We start from the raw sequence: 25,724 nt of genomic DNA on the forward strand, positions 1-25,724 counted from the left end.
TTTGATCCTACTGCACGTACTGGCTTTTTGGGAGCCTAGGCAGTTTGGATGCTCACCTTACTAGACCTGAATGGAGGTGGGTGGTCCTTAAGACTTCCCACAGGTCAGGGAACCCTGATTGCTTTTTGGGCTGACGAGGGAGGGGGACTTGACTGGGGGAGGGGGAGGGGGAGGGAAATGGGAGGTGGTGGCGGGGAAGAGACAGAAATCTTTAATAAATAAATAAATTTAAAAAAAAAAGCTTAACACTCCCAACAAAGCTTTAGCAATTCTGAATTTTCTGGTTTGAGCACTGAACAAAAGCACAAGGAGATCTAGAGAGAAGTTATAATACACACAGAAAAAAATGGAATGAACCAGATAATAAATAATGGCTAAAGATTAAAAATCAGCAAGAACTCAACATTTTAAATAAATACAGTTAGAGAAAACAAAAAAAAACCAGATGCAATGTGTACATACCAGTATTTATGCCTACCCACACATCAATTATGAAGTCTGTGTTTAGAGGGTATGGTAGCCCACTGTTCCAAACCTAAAAAAGATACTGATTTCTAGTTTTATTCTACATTAACAGAACAAAAAAACTTCTTAAGAAATAATGAATTGTAAGATATGGACAACATAAATCTAAGATATTCTGCGCCTTACATTAAGGATTAAAAAAATCAAAAAGTTTAAGTCAAAACTCAATTATCTTTTTTTCTTATTCTAATACAGATTGCTTAAGCAGAGACAGAATTCCCTGGAAAGCCACTTAAGACTCAATCATTACACAGGTGGCGTGTATCTATCCCATGTGGTATTCCAAACACCTCACCGTTTGGCAACTCAGAAGTTAGGTAGAAAAGGTGAGGCTGCTAATAGCATATACAAGAACATAAGAAATAACTGCCCAGCCGCAACATAGATGACCTGAGCACATCCTAATGATCTAGGAACTATACTTCTATTTTCTCCTCTGTAATCCTCTGCAGAGATACATTGGCCAGAATGCTAACTCCCTATTTTACAAAGATCATTGCTTCTTTGTGAATGGTCAAAAAACACATCTCTACCTAACCATAGACCATGTGGCAATGGAGGACCAGCACATGTCACTGCTATGAGCGAACAGGGCCCTCAAACTGAGGTTCTGCAGGAGCCATAGTTACTCGGCCCTCTGACCTTCCTACAACTTTGTACCTTATGCAAAGGGTGGAGGTGGGAAGAAAAAAAGCAAAAAGAATGGAAAATACAGGACAGCTGAGACCATTAAACACCTATCGCATGCCAGCAGGATCAAATATGACTTTACTCCGTGCCTTTAAAGGCACAGATGACTGAAATCTAGGCAGGTTCACAGTTGGTGAAGACTCGTAACAGGGAGCTCCTGGAGTGCTGGCTAGACCGAGCAATGTCAAACCCATGTCCCCAGTGTCTCCCATGCCACTGTTCCTCTCTAGTTACAAGGCCAAAACTCATTTTCCAAATACACTTTGTCTTATTAAAAAAAAAAAAAAAGTTACCATGAAAAGCTCCAAAAGACACACAAATATTAGAATGTTAGCTCCTACGCGACCCCTTTGTTTGGCTCATACCTCCCCTGCCACCTTTACTCAAAGTCTTTGAAGTCGTTTCCCCATTTAAAACAATCATTCTTTATTATCAGTGAATGGTCAGTGCCTCACAAGTTTCTCTACTAAGCTTTAAACTACCTTTTAGATACCACACACTTAGGATCCAGGACTCAGATGATTCAGGCTGAAAGCCTCTTTCCGCTGATGCGCTCAGAAAACATTACGCAAGCTGTTCAGGGAGGGAAGCAATGAAGTGGTCCCACCCAGCTGCAACATCTATGAAGCAGGGCAATTACAGCATGGTTAGATATACATAAAGGTGCAAAAAGTAGTACTCACACGTCTGTGACAACCAACAGCTGTCCACCTGAATGTATAGCCCACTCAACAGGAGGGAAATCATACCAGGTGCTGGAGGGCTAACCAGCTTCATGGGACTAGTGAGATCATGGATCTTAGACAAGAATGCACCACTGTTTTGCCAAAGCAGCATAATCACTAACTCCATCCTAAATCTTATCCTTATACCCACGGATAAGTGTGGCTATCTCTCATCAAATAAGCCTCTTTCTATGGAAAATTGGTATCATCACAAAAACCCATAACTGAGCCAGGCAGTGGTGGTGCACGCCTTTAATTTCAGCACTCAGGGAGGAAGAGGCAGGAAGATCTCTGTGAGTTCGAGGCCAGTCTGGTCTACAGAGTGAGTTCCAGGACAGCCAGAGACACACAGAGAAACCCTGTCTCAAAACAAAACAAAACAAACCCCCCCCCCAAAAAAAAACCAAAAACCCACAACTGGACAACATGTGGACATTAAGGGATTGTGGGGAGTCCAGTCCTAATGGCTTCATCTACATGGCAGCTCCTGAATCTATGGCTCAGGGAACACTGTGGAAGAAGGGGCAGGAAGATCCTAAGAGTCAGAGTACCAGGAAGTATGTGGTGAAATAGTCTCTCCTAGAAATGGCAATGACAGTATCAATGGATATGTTAACGTAGAAGGGGAGAGATTTTGTAGGGGTCTCACCCCAGACAAAAAATTACAGGCTGCTACTGACTATTGGAAGAAGGAAAATTAACTCTCCCAGGGATGAGCCTCCTCATTGGTTATCCAATACAGTGTCAGCTCTGAAAGCATATATGTGCAAATAAAAAACCTTAAACTCGCCGGGTGGTGGTGGCGCTCTCCTTTAATCCCAGCACTCGGGAGGCAGAGACAGGCGGATCTTTGTGAGTTCAAGGCCAGCCTGTTCTACAAGAGCTAGTTCCAGGACAGGCTCCAAAGCTACAGAGAAACCCTGTCTCGAAAAAAAAAAAAACTCTTAAACTCAACAGATTTTACACACACACACACACACACACACACACACACACACACACACACACACACTTAAAGAAAAAGAGACTATCTCCTAGAGTGGGGTATCTGAGAGGGGCTGAAGAGAGGAAAGAGAGAGAAGTGATGAGATTTTATTTCAATTAACATACTAAAAACAAATAAAAAATTTGAAAAGTAAACAAAATTTAACTGGAAAAACGTCTTTTTAAAATTAGTTATATTCAATCAGAATAACCAGGACCCAAACATTACTTTCAGCCTCCTTTCTTTCCATCCCTTCTTCCTCCTCTTCCTTTTTCTTTTTTAAATGATATTATATGTGGACCAAATAAGGCCATTTGTTTCTACAGAAGCTCCCCTACTTTTACTTAGTCCTTAGTGAGCATGTATAATGTATTTTTCCTTCTCTTCCATTTCCTATAAAGTGGTAGACAAGCTGGTACTCACAGAGCACTAGCGCCTGCTCCTCTGGATCCCCAGAGGCACGATGCATGTGGTCTTCCACCAGCACTGCAGTACTGCTGCTCCCCATTCGCCGGTGGCCCAGGTTCTGCAGCTTTACCCAGCACCGTATGCTGATGAATATGCAGGAGCTGCTCCAGCCACCAGGTTAATCAAGAATCTTTAGAGTTACAACACAGGTTACCAACCAGTACCCAAAAGGTGGGATGGGATGAAGACATGGCTAGGGATGAAGAGGTCAGGGGATAACCACAAGCTGGATAGTCAAAGAGCAATTAAAAAATTCCAACTATAATTCTGAAAACTACTGTGTGTACTGATTCCAAAAAATGCTTCCAAATAAACTCAGAATTTGAGAGAGCTCTTTATTTCATGTCAGTTCACTAAACCCTTTACAAAGTTTTCAGCTTTCTTCAGAGAATGGTACTGATCTCTAAGCCAAACTTCTAAATCTTGGCGGTGAAGTCGATTCTCCTGGAAAGCTTTTATAACTCCGAGGCTTCCGTCTCACACGATCAACTTCAATCTGTTGGTCTTGGATGGAAAGCATGCCTACGGTCTGTTTTTAGGTCTCCCAGGTGACTCTGTTCCACTGCTCCGACAGACAATCACCATCCCACACTCTGCACCACCATTCCAGGCACTTTACATATACACTTGCATACGTGAGAAGGCAGGTCACAGCAGGCTAATGGCAAACACACTTTAATCCAAAGTGGTTTGGATTCTAAACCCACAAACTGCATGCTACAATTCCTCCTAAGTACGCATGAATTATATCTCTATCAAAAGAAAACATAAAAATAAGAGAATTAACTTCTACCTTTTTAGAAGCAGCACATTGACACCCTGAATCAAAGTAACCAAGCACATTTTGCACAAGGGTAACCATACACATCTTGCAATAAGATAGCATGTATATCTTGCATTAAGGTAATCGTGTGCATTTTGCATGGGGGTAACCAAGTACATCTTACATGAAGGCAACCATATGTATCTTGCAAGAAGGTAACATGTGCATCTTGCAGGAAGGTAACCACCTGATATCTTGCAAGAAGGTTGCCATGCCCATCTTGTACTAAAGGGCACATGGTAATAAGCAGATGAGAAGATCCTCTTCCTGTAAGAAGATTCGATTTGAGATTTCTAAATTTTCTATGATTTTTCACATCATTTTATGCACCAGCTATTCAATATTAAACATCAAAAACCATTTCAGTTTTAAAGCCTAAGGGAATGATATATAACACACATTAATGTCCTACCTATTTCTGTTCTGCTGACTCCAATTCCATTAAAGATTTTCAGGTAATTAAGGTGACAAGAATCAGAATCTTCAATGTCAAAGTCACCAAACTTGATGCGAATTCTCTCTCCCATCTTTACTCGGATCTCCCACTCACACACGGTGCTGTTAGGGTAGGTGTACGGGTAGTTGATGGATGAAAGTGTCCCACTCTCAGGGCCTAGGACGGTGTGCCCACACCCATCACCTTGAAAAAAAAAACAAATAAATTATTCTCCCATCTTAAGCTTACATGAAATCAGGACTTTTACAGACTAAACAGCAATGTATGACATCATATGTTTTAGAGAGCCAGCACTTCCTTTACAACACACACAGCAGATGACATACATGGCTCTGAGCACATCTACTCCCTGCAAGGAACCAGAGAAGTCAGGCTAGGCCAAAACCAAGAATGCAACAAAATTAAAATTAACATGATTTATAAGTTCAAAGATTTTCTTTCCATTGGGACATACAATTATGTAATAGTTAAATATGTACCATAATAAATGAGAATATCAGCATGTATTCCTGGTAAACATTCAAAGTCAATGTAAATGTAAAAACGTGGTCAGCTTCCTCGACTTACAAACACAAGATGCTCACAGAGGTGAGCCACAGCATTTTTAGAAAACATCAATGCATATGAAGATGTCCCAGGCAGCAAAGCAAGATTCGCTGGCATTTAATTCTACATTCCATTGAGACCAGACTGTGTAACTTCTCCCAAATCTTATCTCTCTCAGAATACAAAGAAAAAAACAAAATGCTAATGACTCACTGGAGACTAGGAAAGAAATGACCTTAATATCTTAGCAAAAGGATTACTTTGTTTCAGAAGTTTCTTCAGCAACTGAGCATTAAAATTTTAGTACCAGTATATTGTCTGGAAACATTAAATATTTGCATCTTAACTTTCTCACAGTTGATTTTCAAATAAGTGTCCATGTTATTGACTAAATGTACACCTAAAGAATTGAGCTGTTGCTCCAAGGTAATACTCAGCATTCGGTAGCTATGGGATTCAGTGAGCCTCTCTGTAACAGGATGATGAGTGTATCCTTTTAATAAAGGGGTTTCCTCCTTTAAAAGAGCTATTGGTTGTCATGTTTTGGAATAGGATAGATCTTATGGAAAAAAACATTAAAATTAATACTTCTGAATTTTAACTTAATCATGATCATGGAGGCTGTAACACAACTTCCATCATGTTGATTTATTATTTAACAATGTATTATTGATATCATTCACTAGAACAGATTAAAGATTCTAACAGTCTAGTAGTCTTGTAGCAAGTAGTGGGTGTCTAGCAAGAATGTATTAACTGGACGCAACAGAGAAACTTCAGTTTACCAAAAAGCAATTTAACTTCCACAAAGGAACAACTGCCTGCCTGAACCCCTTTAACAACACTTGAAACAACACGTGTCTTCTGCTGGCAAAGTTTTATCATCCAATCCACATCAGTACAGCGTATTTGTGTTCCTGAACAAACACTTCTCATATAAAGTTTAGTCAACAGTGAACTATATGTTTGAGCCCCGCTTTCTTTCATGTACAAGAACTAGGCATAGTGGATTAATAATATAAAAGACATAAGACGAGAATGAAACAATGTGGGGTTGAAATGCACCCTCTGATTTTCTCCAATAAAATAAGCTTTTACACAAACAGAAAAAGAAAAAAAAACAAAAAAATAAAAACTAAAATTTCCTCCTGCAGCTACCATAAAATCCCATGAATCTCCTCTGGATGTAACATAAAGCAAAATCACAAGGCTATAAGAACCTTCACAGTGAAATAAGCACCTAAGTCAAGCAACTTTGGCTGATCACTAACATTTCCCCTTAGAAAGGCAAAAACAAGTACTCTAAAATAATTCTAACGTTTGAAACTAGCCTGTGATTCCTGGAAGTGTTTCAATATTTTAAAAACAATCCCTTGATAATTAAAAGCTTCAAAATGCTGCTATTTCCGATATGCAAAAGTGAAAGCAACGATTGGAAGTGCGGATGGAATCCCGAAAGCCAGCTCCTGACAACTCAGCACGACTGTGACGCAGTAGTGCAGTTCATGCGTTCCCTGCAGACTGCCATTCAGCAAAGGTTGTTACTTTAAAATGAATGCCAAAGAGTACAAGCAGAGTGTTCAGAGTAATTTTTAGATGTCTTAATGAGACTTTTAAATTTTCATTAAAATATACAAATTGCTTCTTGTCCTTTTCACCATTAAAATGGTTTAAGGTTAACAAAACAATTAATAATTGGTGAAAATAGGGCTTTTGCATGCAGTGTGATCACGAAAACAATTAAAACGGAGCTGTCTTTTTTCAGGCTCTTATGTCGGGGGAGGGAGGGCACAGCCGATGAGTCTACAGCAGTGTGCCAAGAATGCTCTAAAGTATGTGCTGGAGTTCAGCACTCCCTCCTCTCCAGATGATGTGCACCAGAAACCCGAGTTAAAAGGATGTCTCCAGTCTGCTGCCGTGAGCGTTCCCGAGTGTTTTACATTTCAAAAACTCTGATAAATTTAACCCAACTAGATAGAATTTGCCACCATCTATGTGTTTAGAACAGCCCAGCTGAAAGGGATGGCTATGCAGAACACATATTTACTATGCCACCATCGCCCGGCTTTGCCTGTTGCTTTAAATGAAGAAACACACTTACATTGCAACTCCCGGACATCTCGCATGCAGATTCCTGACCTGCTAAACTAGCTTTGACCTAGAAAGCAGCAGTTCTCAACCTGGGGGTTGCGACTTCTTTGGGGTCAAACAATCCTGTCACCTGGGTCTAAGGCCTTCAGAAATATCAGATATTTACTTTATAATTCATAACAGTAGCAAAATTACAGTTACAAAGTAGCAATGAAAATAATTTTATGGCTCGAGGTGGGGTTCAGCACAACATGAGGAACTGTATTAAAGAGTCACAGCATCAGGAGGGTTGAGAACCAATGGACTAAAGAATCCATGCCTACAGTGTGGAACACACTTCTCACCACTGAAAGGTCCCCACGTTAAATTCAAGTCAAGAGAAAACCATGTCCTTGCTTCCACTTCAAAAGTGGCAATCAATTTCCCGGTTATTTTTATGCTTCTTAAAACTAAAATCAATTTATGAAAACATCCAAAATATGTAAAAATATTTAAAAGTAAAGCCAAAACTTAGAAAATTATCAAGAGGCCATCTAACTTACTTCCAGAGGAGGTTCCCCAACCCCTCTTCCTCTTACAGAACACTGCAGGTTTTCAGTTGTGTCTGAGGAGGAAGAGGACTTTCACTGCTTTAGTTCTCAGCTGGGTTCATTTGGCCAAATGGCAATGCTGCTCGGCTCACTCGGGTGCAGTTAAAGGGTGGAGATTCGTATCTCCCACTTCCTAGTGTCTGAAGCGAGCGAATCCTTCAGTTTTAAGTTATAGTGAAAAAGTCTTTTAACTAACCTTCAATGAATGTTCACTGGAGACTCCGAGCTTCCAGTCTCAGAAGAGGACGAGGAGGATGCTACACCAGGGTCAGGGTAGCTGTCCCAGATTTTCTGACTAGCCACGTATACTGAAGAAACTAATGCTCTGTGCCCAGGACATGCCCATGTCTGACAGAGTTGACAAAGTACAACTACTACAGAAGAACAAAACCAAACACCACCCCAGGTCCTCCCATCACTGTGGTTTACACACGAAAGCATTGGGAACTCTGCACCCGCCATCACCACCACCACCGCTGCCAACTTCCTTTTCCTTCCATGAATGGTCTCCACTAGACTACGACTGGCCAGAAAGGGTGGACGCCCGTTACCCCGTTACTGTGTACTTTCTATTTTAAATTTATTTCAGTGGGGAAAGAACATTGGAATTTGATCTGACTGCTTCATCGCTGGGCTGCAGACAGATGTACCCAGGGATTACTTAGAGACCGTGTGCTCACTTCCTCTGAGGAGTGCAAGGCCAGATGTGTTAAGGCAGATAGGAGATTTTGATACTCTTCCAGAAAAACAATGGACTTTCCTTCATTTTATTTTTTTACGAGTTTTCCCACAGAAGACAATGAACATAATCAAATGACTATGCAATAATGCAATTAGGAATACAGCTTTATTTCAGGCTGTTCTAATCAAATTCCAAACCAAGTGTGTGTCCGGATGCTGATTAGGCTGGGCCTCTGGCCCCCTTGCATTTTAATAGTATGCTTACTAGTAAATAATATCATTGCTGAGTTTTAATATTAGGAGCCCTGTGGCTTCTAGAAATGTATCCTTTAGCAACAACAAATGCAAATGCAGGAAACCTATAGAAATATGCCCCAAATATAGAGCAATGGAACTTTCTTTACAGCTCAGCCTTTGTCAGAGAGTTTTCAAGGACTGTGGTTTTATCAGTGAGATGGTGAGCCTAACTTTGCTTCCTCTAAGTTTTGCCTCTGACATATCTCAGCATGCATCTGTGAGCTAAGACAAGCATTTAGTGAGGAGAAGAAAGCTCATAAAGCAAAGTTATAACTGTTAACAATACATTCAGTTTCATCTGACTACAGTGGAGTTTTACTGTTTTATTCATACCGTGAATTTCACACCAGAAGTATTAGGTCAGCCCTAAAACTACCAGATCTCCTAAGCTGTATAACCACAAGCAGGTATCACTGCCTAGTACTTTAATTTCACTTCATGCTCTTTGTCCCGGGAACATCCTGTGTTCTGAAGTCAATCCTGTCTAAAATTAATGTTGGTGTTGTAGTTTTCTTTGGATGGATGGTCACGTGGTATATCTTCCACAGACCATAGTTAGTTGTAGACAGACTTCTTGAGCATGGGTTCTTCACAAAGGGATACAGCTGACAAATCTCAACAGACGCATCAACTTCCAGAGCTCAGAGAGAGTCCTTCTTGGTCCTGTACAGTCTCTGGATCTAGGCAAATCCATGACTGGATGCTAATGGCCACACCATGTATTCGCCCTTCCTGGCGTTCCCAACCTGCACTCACGCCCTCTGGCAATCACTCTTCTTTACTGTTCGCTTGCTTCTTCCAGAATGCCAGCAACTGGAAGTTCTGCTGTGCCGTCTTCTCAGAGCAGTTTCTTTCACTCAAGAAATTAAGGCTTTTACTGCCTGATAACTCCTTTCTCTTAATTATTTTCTTAATACTAAATATAAGGCAGACATATATGTAGAGCCAAGGGACAACTTTTAGAAACATAAATAATCCCATCATTCTTTCTTCTACTGAACTCATGTCTCCATGCGGTCTTTATTATTTGTTTTGGGGAATTTCATGAGTACTGTATTTACATCTCCCTTATCAGACTCCTCCCATGTCCCTCCAGGCTCTCAAATTCATAACCTCTTTAGTTATCAGTTACATACTGTGAGTGTGTGTATATCACATGTATATGCAAATAGAGCCTCCTGAGTTCATTTACTGTTGTTTATTTACATATGTGTTTTACAAAGCCACACCATGAAATCTCCAAAATCCAGCCGCCTAAACTAGACTTGACAATGACACCACCAGTTGCCATGCCATTTCCTGAGGATGGGGATAACTCCAGGCCCTACTTCAGATGAAGAGCTGAAGGTAATTAAAGTAGAGAAGGAGTCTCCTTTAATTCGGGGCATGAGCCCCAAAGAGATTATGTAGTCTATGAGATAATTCACAGGTCTGACTTAAAAAGGAACGTAAACTATGCGAATCCTCACGACACGCAGACTTTACCCAGGACCCACTGTTAAACTTCAGAATTCTACAGCAGGTTGAGATGCCCATTCTCCGTTAGTCATTTTGACCTTGAGGTTAGCTACTGTAGCTAAGCTACCTTTTGCTGTCTGTAAAATGGGGACAGGAAGAGTCCAAACTTCATGTGTTGAGAAGTGGGGATTTGATGAGCACACCTGACAGCAAGGGCAGAACCCAGCCCCTCACTCTTGTCATATATTTGTATTGAACAGTACAAACTATAATAATACCACAAAAAACCACACCCAACCTGCTTTTGTCTGTCGTGGGCTGACCTATTACATTTGGCTATAATCTAGCTACTTAACAGAAGGAAAATGGCCCTGTACTTTTGAGAATTTGTAGCAACTTCAGAGACCAGATAATCTCTGGTCTTATGAGGATAATAAATTCCTGAGAGATGCTCCTTACTAAGCATTTCTACTCTAATTGAGTAGCCCATTCATTTGGAAAGTTCCAGAATTCCCCATCTTTCTCCAAATCCTCAAAACTTGTCATCTACTTAAAAGATCCGCTCCACTCAGCCGCAGCACAGCATTTCACACTCAGTATCCCCAGGCCTTCAGGGGACAGCTTGTGCATGCCATGGTGGGCCCTGTCCATAGGGTAAACAGCAGGCAGACACAGCAAGGACTTCAGGGAGGGCGAGTTCTACCAGGAACTCCTAGTCTGTAGCAAATCCCCTTACTGTATTTTAATGTGCTTAATTACACACATTATGGCAACTGACCACTGCAATCTGGAGGGCAATGCATTCTACTTACATGCATGGTCACAGGCAGGCATAAAACACAAAGCTTTTAACACCCTCTGCTTAACTCAGAAGCAAACCCCAGACAAGAACTTCTGAAATCCTCCATAATTCCATATAAGCTCACCTAAATGTGATTTCTACCACGCAGATCCAAGGCAATTGTGTAGATTCAATAAGACCTTCTGAGCTGAGAGTGGTGGCATTTGCCACCATGCTTAGAAGGCTGAATGCAGAGGAGTCAGAGCTTAACGCCGGCCTTAGCTAAGTGGTCTGAAGCAGACCAGCTAGGACTGTATAGCAGGAGCCTGCCTCACAAACACATGAACACAACGACTGCATACACAACAAAGCTCTTTAAATTAGCACACTCAGCTGGGTGGTGTTGGTGCAGGCCTTTAATCCCAGCACTAGCGAGGCAGAGGCAGGCAGATCTCTGTGAGTTCGAGGTCAGCCTCTACAAGAGCTAGTTCCAGGACTGGCTCCAAAGCTACAGAGAAACCCTGTCTAGAAAAACCAATAAAACAAAATAAGATAAAATAAAAATAAATCAGCACACTATTAAAAGTTCTACTTGTTTCCCACCCTGAGAAGATGGCCTTGTCAATCCAGTGCTGATCCTCCTGAAGACTGTCCGGAGGTTCTGAACAGTTATATGACATCATGCCTCCTGGTTGGATGACTGGTCCATGTACGGGTACTGACTCACCCGGTGCCTACTCACTCTTCCCTCCAATGTCTGTGTTTTGCTCAAGAAGGAAAATCCCAGAATTTCTGAAGTTTAACATTTATTTCGGGGACTTCCAGCGACCATGATCTCTTCTACACTGGGCTGGTGTAAGAGGGGAGAGCAAAGCCCAAACCCTCATTTTGGGGGGAAAGAGCATAGTGATGTGCAGCTCCACTCTGAAAATTAGCCCAGAATCCTCCAATAAGTTCTCTACATGCAGCAGCTTTGGATTTCAGTTTCTACGACCCGAAGAATCCTAACTAAAGCACACCCACCACCCTTGCCATGCCTCACATCCAGACAGCAAGCTCCTGGGATACAACACGAACACAGGCAAGCAAGGAAGGATAAGATAAATCATAATCCAAAACGACTGTAAAGGGTGAAGTTCAAGGACAGCTGAGACATATCAAAAGTCTCAGAGTTACAGCAGGAGGGAGGAACAGTACTGAGTGCTGAGTGGTCTTGTGGCCGGTTATGGGCTAATCATGTAATTTTCCTTCGATACCTGAGTCTTCAACTTGCAGAATTTGACTCTTCATTGAGCGGGGTAGAACTTCTATGAACAGTAAATGAGATAAGGACCAGGAATATGGATGGAGAAGAGGGTCTTCACATTTGAAATGGGGATACTTTAACTGTCGAGCAGAAGAGTTGAATTAATGGCATATACTGATCCACTACTGAAAGACCAGAGAGACAGCTTTAAATCTGTGCAGCCCATAAACTTTGACACAAGTGAGACACGCCTGGAATTCTTGATCTACTTTCTCCTGTAGGAAGGAAAAGGGCTGTGGCAATTATCAGAAACAAACTCTAAGTCAGAATCTAAAGGAGATGACGCAGGTGTTTGTTCAACTTCCTGGCAATGATTTGGGCCGTCACCATTCTTAAAAGCAGCTAATCAAAGAGAAGATCTTACTAGATTAACCATGTCTATATTCAGAGCTCCAGCTTGAAGGAGAACTCCCAGAGTCAAGAAACTATAGCAAAGAGGACCGGTGCTCCTGGGAGGGCTGGGGAAGACTGATAGACTCCTAGGCCCTGGGAAGCAGGCAGTGAAATTCAAGGGAGGGCTCCATTCCCAGGAGAATGAGATAAGTGTCCAAGCTTCTGGAAGCAAGGCTATGTGTGAGGATTAGCCAAAAGCATGAAGGGCTAGCACCAAATAATGTGCAGGGGTAGTAGATGCACAGCAGAAAGGCGATTATTACAAACATTCTGAGCAACAGACACCACAGCAAAAATTAGGAACAGGAAAACAAAACTCTGTTGACTAGAGTACTTGAAATCCAGCATGGAAAGTCCAAAGCAGAGATAGGTAGTGATGCTTACAGAGCTCTTTCTAAGGGTGCTGCTTGGTGATTTTCAAGTTAGACTCAGGATTATCAAGAGAAGAAAGGAGCAGGAGGACATTGAATCTGAGTACAGATGACTGAATATATAGAGAGATCAGGACAGACACTAAAACAAAATGTTGTGAAACTGCCCATTAGTGAAGCACAAAGTAGCCCCATCTTATACCCCAACTATAAAGTGTTGACAGGTGCTTGTATGGTGTTAGGACAAAGATGAAGGGAAAAACCAGTGGTTAAAAAATATGTGTGTGACACCCATAGAAGTTTGTACAGTATCCTGTAAGTGATACAGCGGCCAATGACAGATGCTAGGCAAGTCACTGTGGAGAGCAATATTCTACTCCGTGGGATCACAGCTGATACCAGTAACCAGTCAACAGATATCTGTCAAGTGGATAGGCAGAAACAAAGGGCACAGGACTCAAGGAGGAATGATGCCAGGGACCAGCAGCTGAGGCTGGCTGCTCATTGTAACAGAGTAGCTTTTGACTCCCTTCTGTTGATACTATGATCACTGCTTCTTAACATCTGCTAATTCTTCAAAATTCAGCCACAAAAACGATCATCAAGGCTTCTGCTTCGCAGGTACTATAAAATGTCTCCTTCAATCTATACTGCTGTGTACCCTACTCCAGTTGAACAGAACTATTTGCTCGACTTGCTTGTAGAGCCTCAGAAGACAAGGTGATGTTGTCTCTGAATGTCACAGGGTTGTACTGACACATGAGCACTCTCCTGCGGGCTCATCACCGCTACCCTTCACTCTTGACAGTTCTTGATAAAAATAGAGCAGAGTACTGAGAACTTCTGTCACATTCCAAACAATACAATTTAAGCCCAAAGCTAAAGGAACTTTACTGAACAAAAGCCTTGCCGAGAATTCTATGCCGCAGTCCTCAGGAAGCCATCTTTAAACAACACACTCTTCAGAGTGTGGGCTAAGTGAAGTTTAGTAATTATTAGAAGTCCCCATTATCTTGTCTGCTTTAACGAATATTTTACTGGCTGTCATAAAAACTAGTTCATCTGAATACTTATATTTTCCATCTTTTTGAGTTATATTGAGTTAGCCCAAATAATGACCTGGAAAATTATCATAAAATACTTTATCAAACTAACATTTTGAAGTGAAATACTTCCTTAAAGATTCTCTCCTGAATGACAAGTATAATGGATAAGAAAATATTGAAAAAGCAAGTCTGAATGATATAACAGCTTCATAAAAAATGAATGCCTTGTGATAATATTTGAGCTTCTATGATTTGCTGTATTTTACAAATACGTTTACCTGTGTTAAAGTTGTGAAACTACAAGAATATGGGCTAGGAAGGAAAATGGAAAACTGATAAAATAAGAGACAACTGTGGACAATTCTCATCTAAGATTTTCACTTTACAACATCATCATCTTCTTCGGTAGAATATATTCATAGTGCTGCGACTGCAAAGTGCCACAGCTGTGAACTTGTGACAAAGTCATCCAGAACCAAGCCAGGAGCCCACAAGAAGTTGCTAACTGGTCTCATTCCCTACTTCAGCAATCGCATGGAGGCAGTGTGGCTATGACACTCTTCCTGTTCATTCTCATCCTGGCCAGCCTTCCACATCCTTCCAAATGACCCGTCTATCTGCACAATGAAATTCAGGTTCACTCTTCCAAGTTGTATTCTTACGTTGTTCTTTAAGACTGTAACTACCTGTTGAACCTGAACTAAACACATGCAAATAGATGGATCCTAATTCCTCAACTTGAGGATGACTGTGAAGAGTGTCGGAGCGGCAGCCCTGCTTTGGTTTGGTTCAGTGGTTAGCTGACAGGTTTTTGAAAGGCCTCACACTGTAGTGTAGCTAATCAGGAAGTCCTGACTCCCCTCTTTCAGCAAAGAGCTAGGATTTCAAGAATGCCTGTGTTGTCCTTGTGTTTTATCAAACTGAGACAGGACAGAAAATGGGAAGTCAACCTAATATAGGTAATTATAAACGTTTCTTTGCTGAGAGAACCGAGTTCTTCATATATGACAATTCACAAATACTTTGGCACCACACAAGTCAATAAAGGAACAGCCTACCAGAGCACAAACAGTTTCATGCATTAACTACCAATATTACTGTCTAACCGAAATGATTCTTTCAAAGAAGCAACCTGATTTGTTTCGTAGGTTATTAAATTGCAAACCAAAATCAATACCCCTGCCAACATGTCACATGAATGACTGCAAACAAATCAGTCTTAATGGATTTTAAAAATTAATTTCCTGATATTCCATCATGTTCAAGTCACATTCTAGCCCACAAGGCAGACAAACCCTCTATAATATAAAGAAGGAAGCTGGGCTATGAGATGAGGTGACCCAAATTCCTAATCATAATGTAAACTGGAGATAGAAATTCAATCACAGTAGAACATCAACTTCTTATAAGGCAAATTTATTACCGTAGCAAATACACAGTCAGGTTAGGCTCCGCTAATTTCAGTTTTGTTAAAAAAAAATGTGTATTTTTAAAAAAGTTTTGAAAATGAACTTAATATAAACATCTGAAACAATAAAGATTTGAGGATGAACTTACCATGAAGTTTAGAATTCACACATGAGCTACATCTAAAATGCCTACAAATACATGTAAATACACTAAATCTATTTATAAATTTAAAGAATACTAGTTATAGTATATTGCTGTTAATGATTAAGTTTTCAAAACTTTCATGAATTTTATTCTAAGCCAAACAAAAAGAAAAATCATTCTCAGTAGAAAATCTACTGAGGAACAGCTATACATGGCACTAACTGGAACAAAGGTAACAGATTTCAAAACAATGTCAGAAAAATAAAAAATCACTTTTGTACTGGAATAGACACAGAATACATTTCTGCCCAGCTAGGCTGAGGTAGGAGAAAAAAAAAATCTAGTCAGCAAAAACCCTTTTCTCAATTTGTCTTTATTATAACTACATACGAATAGCTGATAATTTGAAAAAGTAAAAATAAATGACTCACAATCTACCACCAAAGACAGCAAATAACATTTTATTATTTCTTTCTAATCTTCTTCCCAAGGCTTCTTAGAGAGTATAAATTCCATCTTGGAACATGTAGGCATTCTCCTATTAAAGTCTAGAGGTCTTCAGGGCTGGACTTCCTGTGTGAGGGAAGGCATATGACACGAAGGCACTGTGTACACTAGTCAAGACCAGCTTCAAAGAAATTTCACTGCAAGCGTCACTGGAGCCCTTTGGGTAGGAGATTCTCAAAAGTTAGGGAATTCACCTCATTTCATTTCTGAATTTTCAGATGCTCTCCAAGCTGGCCCTCATTTTACCAATTTGGTAACTCAGGATTAATAACTGGTGAATACATCATGCTTTCCTTTTGTAAAACTACATTTTCTTAATCTATGTAAGAAATGTAAATTCTCATATGAACAAGACAGAAGAGAGATACAAAGAGATACAAAATAACAAAACGAAATTAACCCAATTTTGAAAAATAAAAATCGTGTCTTTTTGACATTCCCAGTGTCATTTCTATTTGTGTAGCTCTCTATTGGTGTTTACATAAGAAAGATGGGAGACAAATATAATGTTAAAATGCTGGTTAAAATTATTCAGAGTCGTTAAAAATAAGATGATGTTGCATGTTACATTAGTCTGCCCATAAAATATTCCAAAAGACAATAATCTCCTATTCGAAGATTTGTTTTAAACACGATGTAAACACTTGGCTACCTAGAAATGTGCAAACCACAGCAGTGTGCTGCTTATAGTCATAGTCCTTTCTATATTAAGATATGCCCCATTCACCGTGCCTCGGTTTCTTTCTGTTGGAAATGGGATAACTACCACCCTTAACTGTGGGTTAAAAGTACTGATTTACACGAACCACTTAGTCCTGGGCCTCCCACACGCTAAGTGTCTCTAAGCCATAGAGGTCTGTTTCCTCACCATTAGGACGAAACCTCCTGCATAGATGACAAGATTTCATAGGCTTCCACACTCTAATATAGCAAGCGCGGACTGAAACCTGCCTGCCACACATCTAAATACTTAGTTCAAATGTGACTACGAAAGAGTACAGTTTACCAAGCATGTAGTTCCCTTCGAGATTACGCTGTCACGTGGCCATCAAAGTCTCAGCTTCTCAAGACAATCCCATGACCTTGGAGATGCACTTTACTGACAAAAAACGTGCACTCAGCGGGAAGCTGGATTTATAGATGAAAATGTATTTTTAAAAAAGAAACTCTTCCTAGCAGCAAGTAACAACACAATCCTTATCTTTCCTCATTGCGATGCAATGAGAAAAGCAACGGAAAATGTGTTTAACAACTAGTGCCAAACAAAATGTGGTATGCTGCCTGAAAAAGCAACACTAAAAAGTTCTGTCCTGTATTCTCTTCCCATTGTGATGTGATGTGATGTGATTTATCAGCCAACAGTTTTGCCCTCTTCGGGGAAAAGGTTTTCCGAGGATTGTAGATGGGGGGGGTGGGGAAACTTTGTCACTTTCTGGAAAAGTTTGCCCTTTTGATAGTGGACCGCTACCCTAGGTAGCTTATGTGTTTGATCAGATCAATCTACAAACCACCGTCCTCAATAAAGGCAGGTGTTCTAAAGGACGAATTACAAATGCAAGGCTCCAAAGATCACTGCCATCTGCTTCATTCACTTTAGAACCTGGGCGCTTTCCCTAAGAACAGTAATCACTATCTGTCTTTTCAAAGCTCTAGATGCTTTTTCATTTGCTTCCTACTCCGTCCATTAGTCCAGGAGGGGATAGAAAAGAGGCCTCCATGGCAGTATCTCAAGTCCCTCTTTTGAGAGAAATGAATGGCCTCGAGGAAAAGTAAAGCGGTACAAACTTGAGACACAGAGCGGCAGAGCCTCCTCTTGGCACATCGAATGTGGTGTAGTTGCATCTCTCGGTGCGTCCTCAGGTTCCTTCAACAGCGAGAAGCCTCTGGAGGCCGACCTATCCCGGTCACCACTCACCTTGCTGGGCTCCAACGTCCTGGAGCAGGAGCAGCAGCAGGAGCAGCAGCAAGAGCAGCCCAGGCCTGGAGGAGGAGTTGCGGACACGAGGGAGGGGACAGCAGCCTGCGCTGGGCAGCGGGGCCCGGCCGGTGGCGGCGGGCGCGGCCTGGCCTCGGGGACCCTGCGGACTGTGCGCGGCTCTCAGCGGAGCCCGGCTCGCCATCGCGGCGGCCGGCAGTCCGCCCGCATAGTGCGCGCGCCGCCGAGCCCCGCGCGCCCGGGGCCCGCAGCACCCGGCGAGGACGCGGCGGCAGCGCAGCGCGCCTCGACCCCTCTGCCCGGCTTCCCGCGCCCGCTGCCGGCTGCCCGAGTCGCTTCGTCGCGCTTCCCCTCCCGAGAACCCCAGCCGGAGCGCGGCGGACCGGAGGGCTGGACCGTGGGCGAGCTGGGACCCGCTCCCGCCGCGCTCGTAGCTGGACCGGCTAGCGGACAGGCCAGCCCCACTCGCCCGCCCGCCCTCTCGCGCGTGCCGGCCACGCCTCCTCGGTCCACCGGGACCAATGAGCGGTCAGTTCTGGTCCAGCTCCTTCCGTACCGCCCAATCAGCACGCTTTCTGTTCCGTCGACCTGTTAGCTCTTCGCCTGGAGCGCCACCGCCCCTCATCCGCCTTGGCCAATCGCCTTAGACCTCTGAGAGCGTCCCACCCGCCTCCCTCGATCCGGGCCCGCCCCCAAGCCGCGGTCGGGAGCGGTCCCCGCCCCGCTGGAGAGCTTGGAGTTTTTGGGACCACTGCCCAAAGTGAACCCGCCGAGACTCTCCGGTCAGTGACTTCCGGGACTTCCCCATCCCGCGCTCTCCGGCTTCCCCCAAGCCAACTTGCTCATGGCTCCTCCCCCGTCGCACATCAGGCCACTGGAAGGGGTGGGATGCTGGATGCTGGAAGAGTTCAGCGGGGAGCTGTATTTAAGGGACTGTTTTAAATAGCAGAGTGCGTTTTTCTTAATTAAAACTGCAGTTAGTTGTGGCAACATCTCCTCCCAGAATTATAGATGTGATGTTCAGTTTTTGAAAGAAAAGGTATTTTCTATGCCCTTTACTGTGGAAGTCTTTGGAGGGGGTGTATAAAATAAGACCCATACTGCCGAGACAATTTAAGTATAATATCTAAACGTGAATCCAGTTATACTACGAAGTTGTCGAGCGTTTGCCATCTATCTGTAAAAACTGTGCTCAGAAAAGTCTCTGGAGTTACAGCCACCTTACAGAAAATTTGCAGATTCTGGAATGGGGAAGAAATGTCAACATATCATGCAAGTCAGAATGAAACAAGAACAAATTAGAGTAATAGGCAACTTGATGGGGGCTGTGAGCAGACATTACAGCAAAAAAAGCATATATATATATATATATATATATATATATATATATATATATATATAGAGAGAGAGAGAGAGAGAGAGAGAGAGAGAGAGAGAGAGAATGCCGTTTGGATGTTTTTTAATAGGGGCTCCCTAAAAAAGCATGACACCTTTAGCAAACAGGGAATTAGTAACATAGAACTGATTGTATAGGAAAGGAAGTAACAATAGGGCGTCTAGATTATCTCCCAATTTATGGTAGTTCAACATGGTTCATTTTCACTGGACCAGCAAGTATGTACTATGATGCCCTATCCGAGTGCTTGACTGCCTTAACAAGTCAGTTTCCGCCGGGCGGTGGTGGCGCACGCCTTTAATCCCAGCACTCGGGAGGCAGAGGCAGGAGGATCTCTGTGAGTTCGAGACCAGCCTGGTCTACAAGAGCTAGTTCCAGGACAGGCTCCAAAACCACAAAGAAACCCTGTCTCAAAAAACCAAAAAAAAAAAAAAAAAAATCAGTTTCCAAGCAGATGGGCATTCTCAGGGCTAAACAGCTGGTGCTCTAAAGCATACTGATACTGACATAGGTAGGATGTCGGTTACCTTTCATTTATTAAATGCACTGTTGGCTTACAGTATTTTCATGTTATGGTAGGTTTATCAAATGTGACTTCATCATAAGCTAAGAAGCCTCAATACTGGGATGCGACGCCGGAGAGATAGCTCATTGGTTGAGAGCCCTTGCTGCCAATCCCGATGACGTGAGTTAGAGCCCTGGGATTTACATGGTGGTAGACGGAGAGAACCGACTTCTTCAAGTTGTCCACTGTCCCCCAGTTGTGCATTGTGAAACATTTCCCCTGACTCTCACAAACTAAATACATAGGTTTTTTTTTTTAAGAAAAAAAAGAGAGTGATACGTATACTCAGCCAATAAGTGAAGCTATATAACAAGCAGGTTGTGTAAATGTCAATTTTGAGAAGTTGGAAATTGAGTCTGGAATTCGTGAATACATGTGGTAACCATAAACATATAAAAGACTGGCACCTTGAGAAGAAGATTGGAGTGTTGGAAAGGACCCCAGAGACCATCTTTTTCAAGCTTTTGCATGCTTCTCACATAGTAAGACTTCTGCTCAATGTATTTGATGAGCATTTATTGGGTATCCAAGAAAGCCTTGTTGTGATAGGTTCAATATAGACACTCGTCACAGAAATTTCAGTGAGAGAAGCTGAAGTTCTAGTGGGGAAGACACACATTTAAACAGATCCATTGTCACAAGTGCCAACTTGTGAACTGACAGACCCAACATTATGACCCACCCTGGCAAAAAGCCAGTATGAAGCCAAGACTTCTAGGGATAGACAATCCCTGAAACAAACCCCTCCCTTGTTGAACCACCCCTTCCATAGGGGCAGTCAGTGATGACTGTGGCCCACAGAGCGGACAGAGCAAAGCACTTGAAGTTTCTGGCTGGTATTCCTTCAACTGTGTAACTGCACCAGAAGCAGAGTGAGCTAGCACAAGTATGGAGACCTTTCTAGAAAAGATAAAGCTGAGGTTGTGGCTCTTGCACCTCTGGGGAATACAGCCCGAAAAGATTCAGTATTTGTTGTTAATGAATACCCCTAGAGCAAGAGAGAGGCGTGCTCACGTTTTCTCTCTGTTTAGTAATTTTTAAAAAGAATTCTCAAAGTGGAGACTAGCATGGTAAAAGGTTGCAGAGGACAGGACAAGGAAAGAAAGAGGAGCAACCAGTGCCAGTTGCCTGGAAAATGATGCTATTTGTCTGTTTTTTCCCCTGTATTGTTTTATGCTTCAGCTTCCGGAGTGGAGGACACCCCTCCGCTGCCTGAGCATGAGAAATCATAGGTGGAGCACTGGTGTGACGGAAGTGAAATGTGCTGCCCACTCCGTCTCTCCTCTTCTGACTACTGAGTACAACCAGCTTCAGAAGGCTACCGGGAGATAATGAAATGTTTCTCAGGAACCTCCCACAAAAGCCATATATCAGGCATTGGTGTCAGGAACAATAACTACCAGGAGGAAATCCTTCTCCCTCCCTCCACATACTTCTTTAGTCAAACTTACCATTTCCTTTGCCTCTGAGACTCAGTTTCCTTGCAGGTTAGCATCTGCTGAGGCAATGGGAGTAGGATGATTTTGCTCATGAGACTCGCCTACATAGGGCCAGGACTGAACTGATGATTCTGAAAATCCAGACCCAAAGTGAATAGGTTTGCAGAAGGCCGCCATAATAAGAGTCATAGCTAGAAGCTAGGGTATGTCTCCTAGACAACCCTGGCCCCTCAGATTTCCTACAGAATATCAAGAAGGTGAGAGCTTTAGAGATTCCTTTGGGTGCAAAACAACAGAAGAAACATGAACTGAGTGGAGACTTCATTCCATATGAGTTCCTGGACATGAGCCAGAACTTGGTGACAATCACAGTTGTGTCTTCTGACTGAGAAATAAAATAACGCTTTTAATGTAGGTTCTGGGGAAGATTAGGACTCGAGGAAAACATCACACAGGATAGTTGGATATGAAATACTAGGAATTAAAGTATGCATCATTTTAATGTATATTTACTCCATGTGAAGACGTTTAAAAATAGAAACAGATTGCCAATGTGAATTTTAATTCACAAGATCTCCACCCTAATGTCTTTTTCTTCCTCTTTTTTTCCTCACTGTTGCTTTTCTTTCATCTTCTTTTAGTCAATAAAAAGCAACAGGAATTGATGTAAAGAGAAAAAGAAATATGAAGAGTCACACCCCACAATTTCATCTTGTAAATGAGCTCAGGAAATGAGAATGGAGGGAAAGCCCCTGGGGCTGGCGGCCTGTGCTCCTGTCACTGCAGACATCTGGGTTTTAATGACATGATATGGTAAGAATCATTTGGCACCATCATTGCTGTTAAATGTCTTTCAAGCATTAATAAAACATAAGAGACTTGCTTAAAATGGCATTTATGGTGGAAAGCTTACGGTGATGGTATGCAATGAATCATTGGTGAGTTTTATCAGTGGCTGCTCTTTTGACAGGGTAACTGGAAGTGGGGACTGAAGGCGAGCTTGCTTTTGTGATCTTCCCCTGAGGTCACAGAGAAAGAAGCCTATGGCAGTTCTAGGGAAATATTTCAAACTTCAAACACTGGAGGCCTAAGATCTGCTTGCTGTTCTCACAGGAGCGTTTTCTTTTTCTTGTGGGCTGTCGGGACAAATGTTTATAGCCACTCTTGTTGCTGATCTGCTAGTGATCCCTTCTGTGGACAGAAAGGGTTTGGATGCATCCTTCCCTTTATGTGGTTGGTTCCTGCTAGTTTGTCTTTTCAGACAAGGTTTTCATGTTTATTCCTCAGATTTTCTTAACATTTATCAACTTTTGAAAAATATATTTGTTAAAGCAAATTTAATATATATATATATTAAAATGTGTTTAGTTCCTGCAAGTAGGTTATGAGTTCTAACTTTCTTCTTGTAAGATTAACAACAGTGTGTGTCAGTGACTACTTTGCTTCCTCTCTGCTGTATTTGCAGTTACTGCATCTGTCTCTTTCATTTCTCCTTCTCCATCATATTCGTACTCCTTTCATTTTTCTAGGAATACAAGCAATTTGAGATTGAGAGTGTAGCTCAGTTGTAGAGTACTTGCCTAGTATACAGAAGACCCTGGGGTTAGATTTTTTTTTGTACCAAAGGTAAAATAAGTAAATAAAATTAACTGGTTAATTCTCTTGTGGTTCAGAACAAGAAGCTTCCACTCTATTGTTTGTCTGTGATGGAGGCTTTAAAGGAATTTAGTGAGAGCATGTGAAAATTGCCTGGAAATGAGAGAATTAAATATACATGAGTGGTTAACATATCACTTATATACAAATACTGAAAACAGCAGAGGGTCTGAGAATATGTATTTTAAAAAGTGAAGTAGTTTCGTGCTGCCATGGCGTTATGCTATGTCTTTTCCTGTAGAGGTGTTTGCTGGGAACAGTTAAGAATTAAAGTATAGGACTGAGATGCTATTTAACATCTGATAAACCTAGTTGTTTTATAACATTATGGAAACATCCCTGGCTTAGGTGCATGCATTGAGCGTCTGCTGAAAGTGTTCCTAAATCACCTGCAAGGCTCAGACCTCAGCTTATGTTTCTCTGTCCAATTGCAGAAAATGGCTGAATACTGTTATAAATTTAAAGATGAATATTTCTATGTTTTTGTTGTCTGCCTTCCTCCCCTTCTTTTCCACTTTGTCCCCCCATCTTTCTTTACCTGTGTGTGTGAATGTGGACACTATGCCATGGTATGTAATTAGAAGAAAAAGGCTAACATTGGGTGTTAGTCCTCAGCTTCCATCTCCTTTGGACTGATATACAAAGTTTCTTATTTGCTACATCATACTTAGCTAACAAATAGCTGCTGGAGATTCTCCTGCCTCTACCTCATGCATCTCCATGGGAACATTGGGGTTATAAATGTGCACTGCTTCATTCAGCTTTAAATGGGTTCTGGGAATCTGAACTCAGATCTTCCAATTCGTGTGTGATAAATGCTTCACACACTGAGCCATCTTCCCAGTCTTGCTGCTTTCGTTTACTTCTTGGATAAATTCGAAGCCCTCCATTTCCAAATTGCTACACCTTTTGGGAAAGGGAGAAAACAAAGCTGATGAATACAGAATTGGTTTCTAGGAAATGTTTACTCTTAACAGAAATGTACCTTAAGTGGTGCTTAGAAAGCAACTCCCAAACTAACTAGCTTCACTTTATCAATGCCAGCACGGATAGAGTAAAAGAATAGCCACATTCTGTTCTGTGGAGGAAGCAAACAGGGTCTTGGAGCAAGGAAGGCAACATTATCCAGGAGAAGACGGAATCAGAGAGATAAAGCTGGTCAGCTATGTGGCAGGAAAGTGTGGCTGCCAACAGTGGACAAATCAAATTATCCTGTTGTATGAGTGCCAAGATGCCCTTAAAGTAGAATTAAGTCAGGAGTGATGGTCCATGCCTGCAATCGCAGCCTCATAAGAGGAGGGCACGTTTGAGGCTCACACCACTACATAGTAAGACTGTCTTAGCTGAAAAATTCAAACAATAACTAAGTAGGTGTTATAATGATAATTAGAGAGATCCAGTAAATCATTTCAAGGCATTTTGTGTTTGATCTATTGCAGTCCTTTCTCTGCATCCTTTCCCAATGCTGCATTAGGTTAGCTAGTCATAGCCTTGATTTGGATGAAGCTCATGCATTGGGAAGGGAATATAATCAAGACATTGTCCAGTTTGTTGATTTTACATAGCAAAGGGCAGTATCCTCCAAGGAGTAAAGTAAAGGGCAATCAGGAGACCATCAGAACCATAAATTTGAGAAACTTACAACTCCATGTCACTCCCCACCCTTTTCACAATAAACTGGATTTCCAACTCTTCTTAGTATACTTGCAAAGGTAGTCATAGCTAGCTAGAGAATCTAGAATCCTCTAGACAACTAATACCTATTATGCTAGGATAAGTAAATAATATAATCAATTTTAAACATTCTGTGAACCAAGAGAACAGAAGAGGAAAGTGCAAATTTTAAATACACACATCATTTCCTTCAGCTATTTGTTTTCAGTCTTTCAATTAAATTTTAACTTAATTTCTTTAAGTTTAAAATAAATCAATAACACAGGATTCTAATATCAATCCTTTGGCGTTTAAAAGGAAGAACTAAGATCTTTTAAAACAAATAAGTGCCCCTCTTTGGGCACATAACTTCTCCCAGCTCAGCCTGTCTAGGCGCTGGGAATGAATCCTTTCATCAACCCTGCGGGAGGTCCTTTGTTTCAATAGCCTGCCTGCCTGCAGCAAGCAAGGTAGGTGCTTTGTTTAAGAGCTACCCAACCAGCACGGAGATCTGATCTCCAGGAAAGCCATCATTGGGAGCTACCCAAGCAGCAAGGAGATCTGATCTTGGCACCAGGAAAGACATCACTGGAGCACCAGGAGAGCCGTCACTGGGGACTACCATCACTGGGAAGATACATCAGTAGGCAAGGAGACCTGATCCTGTAAAAGAAGATCCATAGGGGAGCATTCAGAGGAAGAGATGGGCAGGTGCCAATGCAAGAATTCACCCAACAGTTTGGATGTTCACCTTCCTAAATATAGACGGAGGGGGGAGGACCTAG

General features: G+C 41.9%; 1 protein-coding gene and 1 long non-coding RNA gene across 4 annotated transcripts in view; one reads left to right on the top strand and one right to left on the bottom strand.

Annotated features, from left to right (window-relative positions):
• The window catches only part of Dcbld2 (discoidin, CUB and LCCL domain containing 2), a 64,820-nt gene extending 46,140 nt beyond the window's left edge, over positions 1-18,680 (bottom strand). For all 3 annotated transcript variants that reach the window (XM_005344937.2, XM_026785826.1, XM_005344936.2), the window contains exons 1-2: positions 18,210-18,680; positions 4,629-4,856 (exon numbers count right to left, since the gene is read on the bottom strand). In XM_005344937.2, the coding sequence (XP_005344994.1) occupies positions 4,629-4,856; positions 18,210-18,414 (433 nt within the window). In that variant the 5' untranslated portion in view covers positions 18,415-18,680. The remainder of the gene's footprint in view (positions 1-4,628; positions 4,857-18,209) is intronic.
• A 279-nt stretch (positions 18,681-18,959) lies between these two features.
• Positions 18,960-22,451, top strand: LOC113457207. The gene is made up of 3 exons (XR_003377828.1): positions 18,960-19,012; positions 20,206-20,311; positions 22,272-22,451. It is a non-coding gene; the product is annotated as an uncharacterized LOC113457207 (long non-coding RNA).
• Positions 22,452-25,724: the final 3,273 nt, after the last annotated feature.

Source organism: Microtus ochrogaster, chromosome 2, assembly GCF_000317375.1.
Source record: "Microtus ochrogaster isolate Prairie Vole_2 chromosome 2, MicOch1.0, whole genome shotgun sequence".
Classification (NCBI taxonomy): Eukaryota; Metazoa; Chordata; class Mammalia; order Rodentia; family Cricetidae; genus Microtus; species Microtus ochrogaster.